The sequence below is a fragment of the Pangasianodon hypophthalmus genome, chromosome 27 (assembly GCF_027358585.1).
Source record: "Pangasianodon hypophthalmus isolate fPanHyp1 chromosome 27, fPanHyp1.pri, whole genome shotgun sequence".
Taxonomy (NCBI): domain Eukaryota; kingdom Metazoa; phylum Chordata; class Actinopteri; order Siluriformes; family Pangasiidae; genus Pangasianodon; species Pangasianodon hypophthalmus.
Window position 1 is genome coordinate 16,441,369 of NC_069736.1, and position 16,377 is coordinate 16,457,745.

A 16,377-nucleotide genomic window follows, 5' to 3' on the forward strand; every position below is an offset into this window, starting at 1 on the left:
GAATTTACAGGCATACAGAAGTAGAGAAGTACGTACACAGCGCATTGGTGGTAGCTAAGCTGGTTACATGACTAGCTTATTTGTGCTCTCTGGACTGTTATACACCTCTCATTAGCTACTAGCCAGATATACTTACACCAAAAGTCTCAATCATCAGCCAAACTGTGTTGTGTTTCTATAACCTAAATGTGTGTTGTTTTGGTTCTCAGTGCTATATTTGGCAGTGATCTAGTCTGTTTTCCTGTATATACAGTAACTGTAACAATCTAAAGTGCACATTTAGTGTGTAAATTAATTTCCTCTTTGATGTAGAAACATCTCTGATTGCTTCACTTTAAACTGATATCGAGCCAAGCTCTGATTAGTAGATAAATAAAATTAAATACACTTTAAATCACTATTTAATTCATATTTGCACAATCTGCTGGTTTTAGGCCCTTGTGCCGGTGTGTAGCAGAGTAAAAAAAAATCAGAGTTACTGTGTATTCAACTAAAATGAACTTCATTCCACATTAGCACCCTGTATACTGAACCTCATACTGAATACTGAGTGTGTATTTCATATACTGAGATGAGAAGCACAGATGATGATGTTGAGTTTATGCAGTATGGAGTTGAGGAACACTTACTCATGTATACTGTAATCTCCTCTGTTCTGTCTCCATCAGTGACCTGACACAGGTAATGTCCTAAATCTGACTGTGTACAGTCTCTCAGCTGTAAGGAGACGTTTCCTCTCTCCAGCTCCTGAGTGAACAGACTCACTCTGCCCTCGTAACCTCTCCCCTCTGTCACCTGTCTGTTCTTATAGACACAAACACAGTCTGTCCCCTTAAACCACCGGATCTCCATGTTAACAGCACTGATTTCAGGAGACAGATGACACGAGACAGTGACAACAGAGTGATTACACTCCTCTATACCACTGGGACCAATGAGTTTAAACTTATCTGTGTAGGAAACACACACACACACACAAATTAGTTTACTCTGCAAAAAATAATATTGACAAATTTATCTCTGGAAATGTAACTTACTGCTTGCAGTCGCCATCTTTATCTCTTTCTGTAGATTCAAACTAATAAAATCCTAAACACACACAGAAAGAGAGAGTCATCCTTTTAAGCCACTGAACTCACACAAATACATGGTTAGAAAGCACAATTCCACAGTGTATTCTGGAGGATTAGTTTAACAGCTTATTGAGTCGTTGGTGACTAACATGTACTTTAGCCTAATGCTAACTCCTCTTACCTTTTCTGTTCCTCATATAAACATATCTGCTGATTTGCTGAAGTGTGTCCACATTTCAGAGCGGCTCATATTCACTATTTACCTCATTACAGTGAGCGTTTAACACCCTGTTTAAACTTTTCCCATATCTACAACAAATATCTCCCCAACTTTAGTTTGTTACACCTGCAAGTCTACTGGCATTGTCAAACCTGTTGGGCTGCTTCCAAGTCAAAAAATTCTTTCATTTTCACCTTCATTACAGTCACTGAGACACTTGAGAGAGAGCTCTGCCCCCTGTGTTATACTACTACTGATAATAATAATAATAATAATAATAATAATAATAAACATCCTAATTTCCCCAGTGTTCAGATCTAATACTTTGAACTTCTCCTTGGTGCTAAGTCCAAATTCTATGTTTGGGACATGGGACTCATGTTTATAAATTCAGTATTCGTGTACTGCAATCATGTTACAGAAACTGTGTATGAATTAAGAAGCATAAGTTACATACACTCCAGTACAGCACTGATTTTAATAAACTGAACAGGCAAAGAGTCAAAGTTTCACTGTAACCATGTGGAAAACATGAGCAGTATGTCATTAATGATGTTTATAATATTTTACTCTGAAGTTTTCAGTTCCTGAATAACAATCATTATCAATCTTATAATTTCAGTAACATGATGGAGATGTGTGTATTGGTGTGTGAAATCTACTCTGTGTTCTTGAACAACAGACGAGGTTCAGGTTTGCTGTAGGAATATACAGTAAGTGCTACTGTATATTTAACTTTATGCTTACCTATTGTAACGAATCCGGCCTCTGTGGTTCCCCCTGATCGTCACCAGAGGTCACCATCACCCGAGTATTGACTTTCCCCTTGAAACTACATTTCCCATCACCCCGCACCCAGCACTGATTACGAGCTCACCTGCAGCCTATTACCGGGACTACTTAAGCCTCCGCCTCTCGCTCACTCACTGCGAAGTCTTGTTTTGCCCCGGCTGACATTTCTGAGCGTTTATATCTTCTCTGTTGGATTACCGTGTTTGACCTTGGACTGTTTCTTCTCGTTTCTGATTCCTTGCTGCCTGCCCTGACCATCTGCCTGTTTGATCACTCTGCCTTTGTTTTGCCTCTGATTACCCTGTTTCGCTGTTGCCCGACCACGCCTGTACGACTGTGTCTGCCTTTTATTAAAACGCTGCTAATGGATCCCCATTCTGTTGACTCCTCGTTACAGAAGACTTCGCCACCTCTCGATCCAGCAGCGGTCTACAGACTCTCTACCGAAGTCTCTGCCCAGGCTAACGTACTAGCCGCCCATCAACAACAGCTAGCACGTCTCACATCACTCACGGAGGAATTAGTGAAAACTTTGCAAGCGATACGGCTACCTCCTTCCGAATCTGCCTCACCGTCGGTAGAGCCAGCACCCCAAGCACCTCCCCCGAGTCATGCTACGGCTAGCCCTCGCTTAGCTTACCCGGAAAAGTTCGACGGCACACCGGCGAAGTGTAAGGGCTTTCTGCTCCAATGCTCCTTGTTTGTCTCGCAACAGCCGGCGCTATATCCCACGGAAGAGAGTCGCATCGCTTTTGTCTGCTCTCTCCTGTCTGGCAAGGCGTTAGACTGGGCCACCGCCGTGTGGAATTTCACTCGACCAGCCTTTTCCTCGTTCGAGGCGTTTTTGCAGCGATTCCGAGAGGTGTTTGATCTGCCCGAAGGAGGAGACGGAGCTGGTGAACAAATTCTCACGCTGCGTCAGGGGGAAAAAACGGCGGCGGATTTTGCCCTATCATTTCGCACACTGGCTGCACAAACCGGATGGTCTGATGACCCCTTAAAGCTGCTTTTCCGCAAGGGTCTAAACCTGGAGCTACAGGCTGAGCTCGCCTGTCGAGATGAGGGCAAGACCTTAGATCAGCTGATTAATCTTGCCATTCGCATTGACAATCTGATTCGCTCTAGGAGACCCAGCAGGGGTTCGGCGCTTCGTTCACCGAGCCCTCCGCTAATGCCTGAGCAAGAGGCGATGCAGGTGGGGCACGCTCGTATCTCGCCTGAGGAAAGAGAGCGCCGTTATCGTAGAAACCTCTGCCTCTACTGCGGCCAAGCCGGTCATGTGAAAGCTTCCTGCCCCACAAGACCCAAGCAACACGCTCCCTCTGCGGTGAGTCAATCATCTCATATTTCAAAGTGTATTAAGGTACCTGTTAAATTAGCCTTTAGTAATGGGATGGTAGAGACAATGGCTCTAATCGATTCTGGAGCAGCAGGAAATTTTATTGACGCTGGTTTCGCCAAAGCTCATGACCTCCCTCTCATACCTTGTAAATCTTCTTTGGCAGTGGCAGCGTTAGACGGAAGACCTCTGGGCGCCGGTCAGGTCCTACACACCACCAGTGACATCTGCCTGACTACTGGCGCCATGCACTCAGAAACTATTCGTTTCTTCATCATACAAGCTCCCAATAACCCAGTTATTCTTGGACTACCCTGGCTTCAGCTCCACGAACCACAGATCTCATGGACTGAGGGTCAAATCATTCACTGGTCGGCCAAGTGTTTTGTACAGTGTCTTCAGACCCTGGAACCAACGTCACTTAAAGCAGTCATCGTTAAGAAGGACCCTCCGCCCTCAGCCAACCTTCCTTCGGAGTATGCTGATCTAGCTGAGGCATTCAGCAAGTCCAACGCTGCCCAATTACCGCCACATCGGTCTAGCGACTGCGCCATCAAGCTGCTCCCTGGTTCTACACCACCCAGAGGCAGAATCTTCCCTCTTTCGCAACCAGAGACTGAAGCCATGAAAGCCTACATTGAAGAAGAACTGGCTAAGGGCTTCATCGTTCCATCTACGTCTCCTGCTTCCGCCGGATTCTTCTTTGTCAAAAAGAGAGATGGGGGTCTTCGGCCCTGTATTGATTATAGAGGTTTAAACGAAGTAACTGTCAAGTTCCGGTATCCTTTACCTCTAGTTCCACCGGCTCTAGAGCAGCTTCGCTCCGCCAAATACTTCACCAAGCTCGATCTGCGCAACGCCTACAATCTGATTTGCATAAAGGAGGGGGACGAGTGGAAGACCGCCTTCTCCACCACTTCTGGGCACTATGAGTACCGGGTCATGCCGTTCGGCCTCGTCAACAGTCCCTCAGTCTTCCAGGCATTCATAAACGATGTATTCCGTGACATGCTGAATAGATGGGTCATCGTCTACATGGATGACATTCTCATCTACTCCGCCTCTCTTGAAACACACATTCACCATGTCAGAGCCGTACTACAACGTTTGATCTCCCACCAGTTATATGCTAAAGCAGAGAAATGTGAATTTCACCAGACTTCCACCACGTTCCTGGGATATGTGGTCAGTCCTGAGGGAGTGGCGATGGATGATCGTAAAGTGCAGGCCGTCCTGAACTGGCCCCAACCCACGACTGTTAAGGAGATGCAGAGATTCCTTGGATTCGCCAACTTCTACAGACGATTCATCAGAGACTTCAGCTCCATCGCAGGCCCCCTGACTTCAATGACCAAGAGGAGGGGAGGACGCTTAACCTGGTCGCCCATAGCCGACAGAGCCTTTAATCACCTCAAGGAACGGTTCTCTACTGCACCTATACTCCATCACCCTGATCCTGAACGCGAATTCATAGTGGAGGTAGATGCCTCCAGCACAGGCGTCGGGGCCATTCTTTCGCAACGTCATGGCAGTCCACCCAAACTCTTCCCCTGCGCCTACTTCTCTCGCAAGCTTAACCAAGCGGAACAGAATTATGATGTGGGGAACCGCGAACTATTGGCTATGAAGGCGGCGCTGGAGGAGTGGCGACATTGGCTTGAGGGAGCCAAATTTCCCTTCTCGGTTCTCACCGACCATCGCAATCTGGAATATCTCCGCTCTGCAAAAAGACTCAATCACAGACAGGCTAGGTGGGCGTTGTTCTTCACACGTTTCCAGTTCACAGTAACTTATCGTCCAGGTTCCAAGAACACCAAAGCAGATGCGCTTTCTCGCCAGTTTGAGTCCGCTTACGAACCCCTTTCTCCCGATCCCATCTTACCTACCACTCTCATCGTGGCACCAGTGCAGTGGGACATCATGACCGAAATTGCGGAGACACAGGGCACCGATCCCATACCGGCTGCATGTCCTCCTAATAGGACCTTTGTACCTCTTTCCCTGAGGAACAGAGCTATTCAACTGGCTCATGACCTCCCCGGCTCCGGACACCCCGGAATAACGGCTTCCATCCAACTCCTCACCAACAAATTCTGGTGGCCCTCACTCCGTACTGACACCATTGCATACATTAAGAACTGTGTAACTTGCAACGCCACCAAATCCTCCAAACAGTTACCGGCAGGTTTGCTCCAGCCTCTACCCATCCCTCAGAGACCCTGGTCCCACATCGCCATCGACTTCGTCACCGACCTCCCCAACTCCAGAGGCAATACCACCATTCTTACTGTGGTTGACCGCTTCTCTAAGTCCTGTCGCCTAATACCCTTACCCAAACTACCCACAGCCCTAGAAACAGCAGAGGCTCTGTGCAGTTATGTGTTCCGCTTCTACGGACTCCCTGAAGATATCGTCTCGGACAGAGGCCCTCAGTTCACTTCTCGCGTATGGACAGCCTTCTTCAAACATCTCAACATTAACATAAGCCTTACCTCGGGCTACCATCCTGAATCCAATGGGCAAACCGAGCGGCTCAACCAAGAGATCACCCACTTCCTAAGATCCTACTGTCACCGCAACCAAGCTGATTGGAGCCGATATCTGTTTTGGGCAGAATACGCGCAAAATTCCCTGCGCAAACAATCCACCGGGCTTACACCCTTCCAATGCGTGCTGGGGTTCCAACCACCTCTCTTTCCCTGGTCCGGGGAGCCCACAGATTTACCTGCAGTTAATGACTGGTTCAGGAGGAGTGAAACCACCTGGAACGAGGCCCATACCCATCTCCAACGCGCCATCAGGAGACAGAAGGAACAGGCAGATCACCACCGACGTCCCAACCCTGAGTATGTCCCGGGATCATGGGTCTGGCTCTCCACTAGAGACCTCCGGCTCCGACTACCCTGCCGCAAACTCAGTCCCAGGTACGTGGGTCCTTTCAAAGTCATTAAACAAATAACCCCTGCTTCTTATCGTTTGGCCTTACCTCCACAATATCGTATCTCACCCACTTTTCATGTCTCCCTGCTCAAGGCCGCTGGTGCTCCGAGAAGGGCGGACGACCTAGATGAGGCCCGGAACCAGGGACCCCCTCCCCTCATCATCGACGGTGAGGAGGCGTATCAGGTGCAGGAAATCTTAAACTCTCGGCGCCGGGGAGGAGTCCTGCAATATCTCGTGGACTGGGAGGGGTACGGACCGGAGGAGAGGTCCTGGGTCGATGCCAAGGACATTCTTGACCCGTCTCTCACTACTGACTTCCACAGGACCCATCCGGATAAACCGGCCCCTCGTCCTCGCGGAAGACCCCGGCGTTGTCTGCCTTCTCACGTCAGGAGCCGCTCGCAGGAGGGGGGGGCTCTGTAACGAATCCGGCCTCTGTGGTTCCCCCTGATCGTCACCAGAGGTCACCATCACCCGAGTATTGACTTTCCCCTCGAAACTACATTTCCCATCACCCCGCACCCAGCACTGATTACAAGCTCACCTGCAGCCTATTACCGGGACTACTTAAGCCTCCGCCTCTCGCTCACTCACTGCGAAGTCTTGTTTTGCCCCGGCTGACATTTCTGAGCGTTTATATCTTCTCTGTTGGATTACCGTGTTTGACCTTGGACTGTTTCTTCTCGTTTCTGATTCCTTGCTGCCTGCCCTGACCATCTGCCTGTTTGATCACTCTGCCTTTGTTTTGCCTCTGATTACCCTGTTTCGCTGTTGCCCGACCACGCCTGTACGACTGTGTCTGCCTTTTATTAAAACGCTGCTAATGGATCCCCATTCTGTTGACTCCTCGTTACACCTATCATATCTATCTATATATCTATCTGTGGCTAGTGCTCATGCAGTGCAGTGCTAATGTGTATTAGCGCACTGTTGGTTTGTGAGCTGCTAGACTGTACACTGGATGACTGAATGTTCTCGAGTTTCAACTGCCTATTACAGAGTTACTCTAAAAATTCAATAGATAGTAGCCTATAGCATATGTCAGGTGTGATATTCTATCGACTTCATGTTTTTTGAGGCTTTGTCATTATTATTGTCGTCCTGCTCCACCAAAATCTATGGTCACGAACCACTGATCACCTTGAAGCTTCTGGAGGGACAGTGAAGGCATCTTCTGGGTTATCAAGTGAGCTCCATCCTTCCTCACTGATGAGTCCACTACATCTCCAGAGTGAGACGTAGTGTCCACCTGGTGATCTCCCTTTGATGCTGGGGTCCAGGAGTGGTCCTTCCTTATCATCCAGATCCCTTGTCTGTCTGTGTGTATCACTGCTGCAAGGCAGTCTGAGATTCCAGTGGAAATGTCCAGCTGGAATCAGCAGAGTTGAAGCTTGGTGTGGCTCTGAGTTTAAGTGGATTCAACTCACGTTTTATCCAGAACACAGAGCATCTATATTGAGAGACAGACTCACATTTCCAAAGTGAATATTTTAACACATTAACATTTCATTGTTTACCTGATCATAGCTATATTTATTAGACATATACAGTCAGATCCATAAGTATTTGGACAGTGACACAATTTTCCTAATTTTGCCTCTGTACACCACCGCAATGGGTTTGAAATGAAACAATCAGGAAGTGTAGACTTTCAGCTTTAATTCATGGGTGTGACACTCTCCCACGGTTCTGGTGGAGAATGAGGAAGCTGGAGGCAGGCTTGAGTCTGAACAGAGGGTGAAGGCCCATCCCAGCAGGTAGTACTGGCGGGTGAGGACCACCCAGTTGATGGCTAGACACTCCTTCTCTATCATTTAGTGTCTTGCACGGAGAGCTTGCGGCTGATGTACGGCACAGGGCGCTCCTCCCCCTCCACCACCTGGGACAACACGGCCCCTAACCCATTGTCCAACATGTCTGTCTGTAAAACAAAAAGGAGTGAGAAGTCAGGAGAATGTAAGAGTGGTCCACTACAGAGTGCAGCTTTTACCTGAGTGAAAGCCTGCTGGCACGGCTCCATCCACTGGACCGGATCTGGCACTCCCTTTATATTGATCAGTCAGTGGGATGATGACATCCGAATAATTAGGCACAAACCTACGATAATAGCCAGCCAGGCCCCGTAAATGTCTCTCCTCCTTTTTGGTCTTGGGTTTTGGGCAGGCTGCAATCGCCGCTGTCTTATCAATTTGATAATACACTTCTTTGGGTTCGTCGCGAGTCCCACCTGTCTCAGCAATCTCAGAACAGCACTCAGGTGCTGAATGTGCTGCTGCCAGTCATTTCTGTAGATAATAATGTCATCTAGATAGGCAGTGGCATAAGCAGCATGCGGACAGAGGATTCTGTCCATGAGTTGCTGGAATGTTGAGGGGCCCTGAACAACCCAAAAGGAAGGGTCACGGATTGGTGTAACCCAAATGGAGTGGAAAAGGCTGTTTTTTCCCAAGATATTGGAGTCAAGGGGATCTGCCAATATCCCTTTGTCAAATCCAGTGTTGAATAAAAGCAAGCAGCACCTAACCTAACCAAACCGAAGGAGTTCATCAATGCAAGGCATTGGGTATGCGTTGAATTTAGTCCACACAAAACCTGACCGAACAGTCTGTTTTGGAAACCAAAACTGCCAGGCTGAACCAGTCACTGTGCGACTCCTCGATTACTCCCATATCGAGCATGGCATTGAGCTCACCCTGAACCACCTGTTGTTTATGTTCGGGTAGAGTATAGCTGCGGCTGTGTACCACCACCCCTGGGGGTGTCTCTATCTCGTGCTCTATGATTAATGTGACCAGGTAGAGGCAAGAACATGAACTGTGCATGCAACTTGGCAACGTCCGTGACTTGAGACGGAGAGAGGTGATCACCAGAAGGGTTCAGTGTGGAATGAGCCACCGTTTTTAGATTCACCTCCGGTCCCAGCTCCTCCCTCTCTGGTACAACCATCGCCAAAGCTACAGGAACTGCCTCCCTCCATGGTTTGAAGAGGTTAGGGTGATAAACCTGCCACACACCTTCTCTATCCATTCACCTCACCTCATAGTCGATATCCCCGACCCACCATGTGACCTCAAAGGGTCGTGTGTAGCAAAACAAGCACTTTATCTCCCAGCGCAAACTCCCATAGCTGAGTACTCCTGTTACACAGCCGGGATTTGCATTCTTGCGCCTGACACAAATTCTCCTGTGTAATTTGACTTAAGTTGTGGAGTTTTACACTTAGGTCAAGAACATATTCAATTTCATTTTTACAGTTCAAAGGTCCCTCCTCCCAATTTTCCCTAATGATGTTGAGCACACAGCGAGGCTTCCGCCTGTATAATAACTCAAATGAGGAAAAACCCGTAGAAGCTTGTGGGACCTCTTCTACTGCAAATAACAGGGGCTCTAGCTACTTATCCCAATTCTGCACATCATCATGAACGAAATTACACATCATGTTTATAAGCATTTGATTAAACCTTTCGGCCAGCCCATCAGTCTGCAGATGGTAAACACTGGTGTGAATCGATTTAATCCCCAGCAATTTGTAAAGCTTGCATAGTGTTCGTGAAATGAAAGACATGCCCTGATCAGTCAAGATCTCTTTCAGGATCCCAACTCGGGTGATAACACAGAAGAGTGCCTCTGCAACATCCCCGAACGTATTGTTGCAGAGGTACTGCTACCGGGTATTGCTTTGTGTAGTCCACTAAAACTAACACAAAGCAATGTCCTCATGCAGTCTGATCTAATGGCCTGACAAGAAGCATGCCAATTCTTTCAAAGGGGACCTCGATTAATGGAAGAGGGTGCAATGGCGCTTTTGGGGTGGTCAGCGGATTCACCAATTGACATTTGCGACATGCCGTACACCACCTGCGAACATCGCTGTGCATGCCCGGCCAATAGAAGCAGGCCATGAGTCCATTCAATAGTGGATGGATGAGGAGAGGACTAACTGCTGCCTCCACTATGTGTTTTTGCCACCGAAATTTAATATGAACATCCCCATGCACTCACCTTCACCAAAAGTGCATTTCCCAATGCCTCATCTTGAACCAGGCATTGGTGAATTGAGGTCTGGTTACAGCCTGAATCCATCAATCTGTGGTATGTACCCCGTTGAACTGGTATACAGTAGGTTCTGGCTCGATCGGGGTGAGGACACCTGCCGAAGGTGGTTGCTGGCTGAGGGACATGGCGCTGAAGAAGTGATCAACCTCGCGGTGCTGGAACAGTTCGTCGCCTGACTAACGGAAGGGATGGCGGATTGGGTCCATTGCCACCAACCGGCATCGCTCGATGAGGCGGTCCAGCTGGCAGAGGATCACCTGGCTGCATATCCGGGGGCAGGCAAGCCCTTGTCTTCTCTTTATCTCTCTCTCTCACTCTAGTCCTTTTCCTCCTCCTCCTCTCCCGACCCCTGCACCACGAAAACAGGGGCCAACCCCCCAAAACCAATTCCCTGAACCCATGCTTTCCTTCCTGGTGACTCTGTGGCCACAGATGTGGGAGTATAGCCTGGGCTAGTGTGCTGGCATTGCTGGGAGCCCAGGCATTTCCGGGACCAATGCAACATGATGGAGGTGGGGTGTTGGTCCGGGTTCCCCGATGCACCACAGGCTGCCCCCTGCATGAGGGCATCGCTTTATGTTAGTCTTATTGGACTACACAACACAATACCCGGAAGCAGTGCCTCTCCGCAACATCTCCTCACATAATGTTGCGGAGGTACTTTTCTGTGTTATCTCCTGAGCTAGGATCCCGAAAGAGATCCTGACTGATCAAGACACGTCTTTTATGTCATGAACACTATGTGAACTTTACAAATTGCTGGGGATTAAATCGATTAACACCAGCGTTTACCATCCAGACAGCTGGTCGAACAGTTTAATCAAATGCTTAAAAACATGATTCATAATTTCTTTCATGATGATGCGCATAATTGGGATAAGTGGCTAGAGCCCCTGTTATTTGCAGTATGAGAGGTCCCACAAGCCTCCATGGGGTTTTCCCCATTTGAATTATTGTACAGGCGGAAGCCTCAAGGCATGCTCAACATCATTTGGGAAAATTGGGAGGAGCCTTTGAACAGTAAAAATGAAATTCAACACATTTTTGACCCGCGAGCACATAACAAAGACATGGGACATGGCCACAGTGGCATCAACTCAAGGCAAATGGGTTTTACTGAAGACTAAGGAGGGTAGGAATGTGTGGGGAAAGAAGTGTGGCTAGGTGTGCTGGTCAAGGCTTGAACTGGGGCCTGCAACATGAGAGTCGGGTGCATTGTCAGAGCACCACAGGAGGGGGGAGCAAGAGGAAGCATGAATGCGGTGCTGTGTTGCCGGTGCGGCCTGTGCTCAAATTCACAGGGAGGCGGAAACTGGGCTGGACGTGGCGAGGCAAGCTGGTAGAGCGGGGAGTGAACCTGGATCAATTGGTTAGCATCAAAGTACCAAACAAAACACAAGAAAAGGCCTCGTCGTATACCACACAGGAAGCCAGAACTATCTGGCGGAGAGAAGGTGAAATACCAAGGTTTTTATATGCTACCTGTTACGTGCCAGAGAGGCATATATTGTTTTTCATGTTTCTCTTTTGATTTTTCTCTCATCTTCTACCTAATTCACTTACATTCACTTACTCGAGCAATGAATGCATCGCTGGCATGCGGCTGTTGCACCAATTGGCGTTCTGGTTTTCCCAAAGAAGGCGGGACTTCGAGTATAAAAGCGCAGTCAAGGAAGCGGAAGGAGATTCAGATTCGTTTGAGATTCAGACTGCCAGATCCAGACACATAGAAATACAGATCTTCAACACAAATCTGAACATTAAACAACATTTAAACTGAAACATTCAGCTTGTTCAGTGTGTTAAGTGCAAGATGTTTAGTTATTCTTCCTCTGTTGATAGTAATAGCTTTATTTGTGCTAAGTGTATATTAGTTAGCTCTTTGACAGAGAAGATTGCAACATTAGAGGCACACATACAGACTCTAGAGAGGGTGGGAGAAGCATAGTTTCTGTAGGGGAAAGTCTGGATGCCTTATCGTTGTGCCTCGTGTCTCATGCGGTGAAATTAACATGCTGCTGCTTATGTAGCATCAGATGGCTAAATGGAATACACACAGTTACCCTTAATCGGAGAGTTTGTTCATTTTATGTTTTTCTTATTTCAGTGGTTTATGTCTGCAGTGTTTTCACCCTGTCTAATAATACATTTTGATGTATCCCTCAGGTATGTGATTTTCATGTTTATTTTTGTTGTTTCGTTAACATGGAATTGTTACAAGTTGTATGTAGTTCAGCAGAAAATGGCTGACACTGCTGCGGTGGTTTATGTCTGCAGTGTTTTCACCCTGTCTAATAATACGTTTTGATGTATCCCTCATACACGATTATCACTGCTGCGGAGAATAAAAGAAAGAACAGACAACCAGAGTCTTGTGTGCGTCGTCCATTTAAAGTTTGTGACAGTTGTGTGGGATGTGTTAAGGCCACATTGGGGACAACAATCGTTACACAGCATAGCTCATAGTCTCAGAACAGGCCTAGTTAATCGGTGACAATCCAGAGCCAAGGCCAGGAAGCAGACAAGCAGGCTAAACTGAACGTCTGCTAGCTGCACTGAGTTGACACTTAGATTCCAAAATTATTGACACTGTCTGTTCCATGAGCTAAACAAAAATGTAGAAATACTCAGAATGTTTGTTTTAGTAACCTAATTAACATAAAATGAGATCATACTGAATGCACAGCCAGCACCTTTGATCTGAAGTTAGGACTGTTAAATATTAGATCTCATACATCTAAAGCACTTATTGTTAAAGAAACTATTACTGATCAGAAATTTAATGTACTGTGTTTAATAGAAACATGGATTCAACCAAATGAGTATGTAGCATTAAATGAAGCTAGTCCTTCTGGATACAGTTATATACATCAGCCCCGTCTAACTGGCAGAGGAGGACGTGGCGCAATTATTTATAATGATAATCTAGGCATTACACAAAAACCTAGTCATAAATTCAATGTGTTTGAAGTTCTTTATACTAACACAACATAACATGCATAGCCACAAAAAATAAGTTTATCCAATTGATTCTGCTAATTATTATTTACAGACCCCTAGGGCCATATTCCGAATTCCTTTGTGAATTAGCGTATTTCATCTCTAACCTGGTTGTTTCTTTAGACAGAGCATTAATTGTTGGAGACTTTAATATTCATTTTGATAAACCAGAAGACTCTCTGAGAACAGCAGTCCTGTCCTTTCTAGATTCAGTAGGGGTCAATCAGAAGGTATTAGAATCCCACTCACAGTGGTGGTCACAATTTTGATATAATACTAACATTCAAATTAAATATAGAAAATATAGTCACATTTCCAAAGTCTGAAGCTATCTCAGATCATTATCTCATCTCATTTAAAATGTGATTTAATTATAATATATGCACCTTGCCACACTACCGCATCAAACATACATTCACATCAGCTACTGCACAGAGTTTTATCAATAATCTCCCAGAGTTACCAACCATAATCACCATCTGATCCCAAAGAACTTGATCAGGCAACTGAATGCTTAGAGTCAATGTTCTGCTACACGCTAGATAAGGTACCTCCACTTAAAAGAAAAATAATTTGAGAGAAAAAGCTAGTACCCTGGTATAATGATCACACACACACACCTTAAAACAGACCACTCAAAAATTAGAATGTAAATGGCATCAAACTAAATTGGTAATATTTCAAACAGCATGGAAGGAGAGCCTCCTGAGCTATAGAAAAGCTTTTAGTGCTGGTAGATCAATATATCTCTCCACAGAAGATAACACAAATAATCCTAGATTCTTATTTAATACTGTAGCAAGATTAAACTAGGAATAAGACCACAACAGAAACATGCACATCATTCATCATTATATAGCAGTGATGACATTATGAATTTTTTCAGTGGCAAAATTGAAAATATCAGGCAAAAAATTCAGACAGTTTTATAACCCTGTAGATAATAATATAACAATAGCAGATCAATAATTAGAATGTGTTACTCCCCTTTGAGAGACCAAACTAATTTCACTAATCTCCTCATCAAAAATCATCAACTTGTATACTAGATCCCTTACCTACATGTTTCTTCAAATAGATAATTCCAGAAGCAATCAAACCTCTTCAAAAAATAATCAATTCTTCCCTTAGCACTGGCTATATACCTAAATCATTTAAACTAGCAGTTATCAAACCCCTGATTAAAAAACTTGACCTCAACCCCTGTCCATTGTCTAACTATAGGCCAATATCGAACCTCCCCTTTATCTCCAAGATCCTAGAAAAGTTTGTAGCACAGCAGTTATGCTCATACCTACATAGGAATAACAGTCATGAAATGTATCAGTCAGGATTTAGGCCTCATCATAGCACAGAGACAGCACTGGTAAAAGTGGTAAATGACCCACTACTGGCCTCTGATCAGGGTTGTGTCTCCTTGCTTGTGTTGCTTGACTTCAGTGCAGCTTTTGATACCATTGATCATACTATTCTCCTTGATAGACTAGAAAATGTTGTAGACATTAAGGGAATGACCATCTCCTGGGTCAGGTCTTATTTGACTGATCTTTATCAGTTTGTACATCTAAATGGTGACTTCTCTACGCATACTAAGGTAAAGTTTGGTGTTCCGCAATGTTCTCTTTTAGGCTGCAAGGTGCTCTTTTCTATATATATGCTACCACTGCGCAAAATTAATCATAAACATGGTATTAGCTTCCACTGTTATGCTGATGAAAAACAGTTAGGCGGTGTTTCAGCAAAGCCAGATGACAGACACCAACTTAATAAAGTTGCAGAATGTGTAAAGGACATTAGACACTAGATGCTTATTAACTTCCTTTTACTTACTTCTGACAAGACATAAATACTTGTACTAGGACCACATGCAGCTAGAAGTAAGCTATCTGATTACATAGTAACTCTGGATGGCATTTCTGTTTCATCATGTGCAGCAGTAAAAGACTTTGGTGTGATTATTGACACCAGTCTTTCATTTGAAGCTCATGTATATAATATTACTAGGAAATATAATCTCACTACACGATGCAGAAAAATTAGTTCATGCTTTTGTTACCTCTAGGTTGAATTATTGTAATGCCTTACTGTCTGGATGTTCCAGTAGGTGCATAAACATGTCCAGAATGTATCACAGAGAATCCTTACTAGAACCAGAAGATATGACCACATCACCCCTATCTTATCCACAATGCACTGGCTCCCAATTAAATTTTGCAGTGATTATAAAATACTACTACTGACCTATAAAGTACTGAATGGTCTCGCGCTGCAGCACCTGAGCGAACATTTGGTCTTAAATGTTCTGCCATGCCTACTTTGATCAAAAGTTGCAGGTTATATGTTGGTACTTCGAATAGTGAAGCCTACAACTGGGGGTAGAGCTTTCTCTTACAAAGCCCCACAGTTATGGAACAGCCTTCCAATTAGTGGTCGGGACTCAGACACAGTCTCAATGTTTAAGTCTAGGCTGAAAACACATTTGTTTAGTCAAGCCTTTTGTGAATATTTTTTTCTTTTGTGGTGAACTGGGATGTTTGGATGCTGACTACGGCCCCGCCCTGATGTGGTTCACCTGTGTCTGATTGTCTCCTTGTGTATTTAAGCCCTGTGTTTCCTGTCCTAGTTGCTAGTTCGTCTAAGCTCCTTACTGCCTAGCGTTCCAGCCTTTTTCTCAGTGAATCTCTGGTGACTTTTGTTGAGCTAATTTCCTGTTTAGTTTTGCCTTTTTTTGATTCTGATTCAGTGTTTGTGATGTGGAAAAATCAGGGCAGTTTTCAGGGGATTCAGTTGATTTTCGAGCCTTCCTGACTCAGTGTGACCTCCATTTTGAGCTCCAGGCTGCCTCCTTTCCCACTGATCGTGCCAAAATAGCTTATATCATCTTTCATCTTACTGGCAGAGCAGAGGCTTGGGCAACAGCTGAATGGAGCCAGAAGTCCCCCATTTGCAACTCC

At 45.5% G+C, this 16,377-nt stretch overlaps 1 protein-coding gene across 1 annotated transcript; it reads right to left on the reverse strand.

Annotated features, from left to right (window-relative positions):
• Positions 1-449: 449 nt before the first annotated feature.
• Positions 450-1,494, reverse strand: LOC128317591 (butyrophilin subfamily 3 member A2-like). Its single transcript, XM_053230316.1, has 3 exons — positions 1,255-1,494; positions 1,038-1,089; positions 450-950 (listed from the first exon to the last, which is right to left on the reverse strand). Exons 2-3 carry the CDS (start codon positions 1,051-1,053, stop codon positions 535-537), a joined length of 432 nt encoding a protein of 143 aa, XP_053086291.1. The 5' UTR covers positions 1,054-1,089; positions 1,255-1,494; the 3' UTR covers positions 450-534.
• Between the last annotated feature and the right edge of the window lie 14,883 nt (positions 1,495-16,377).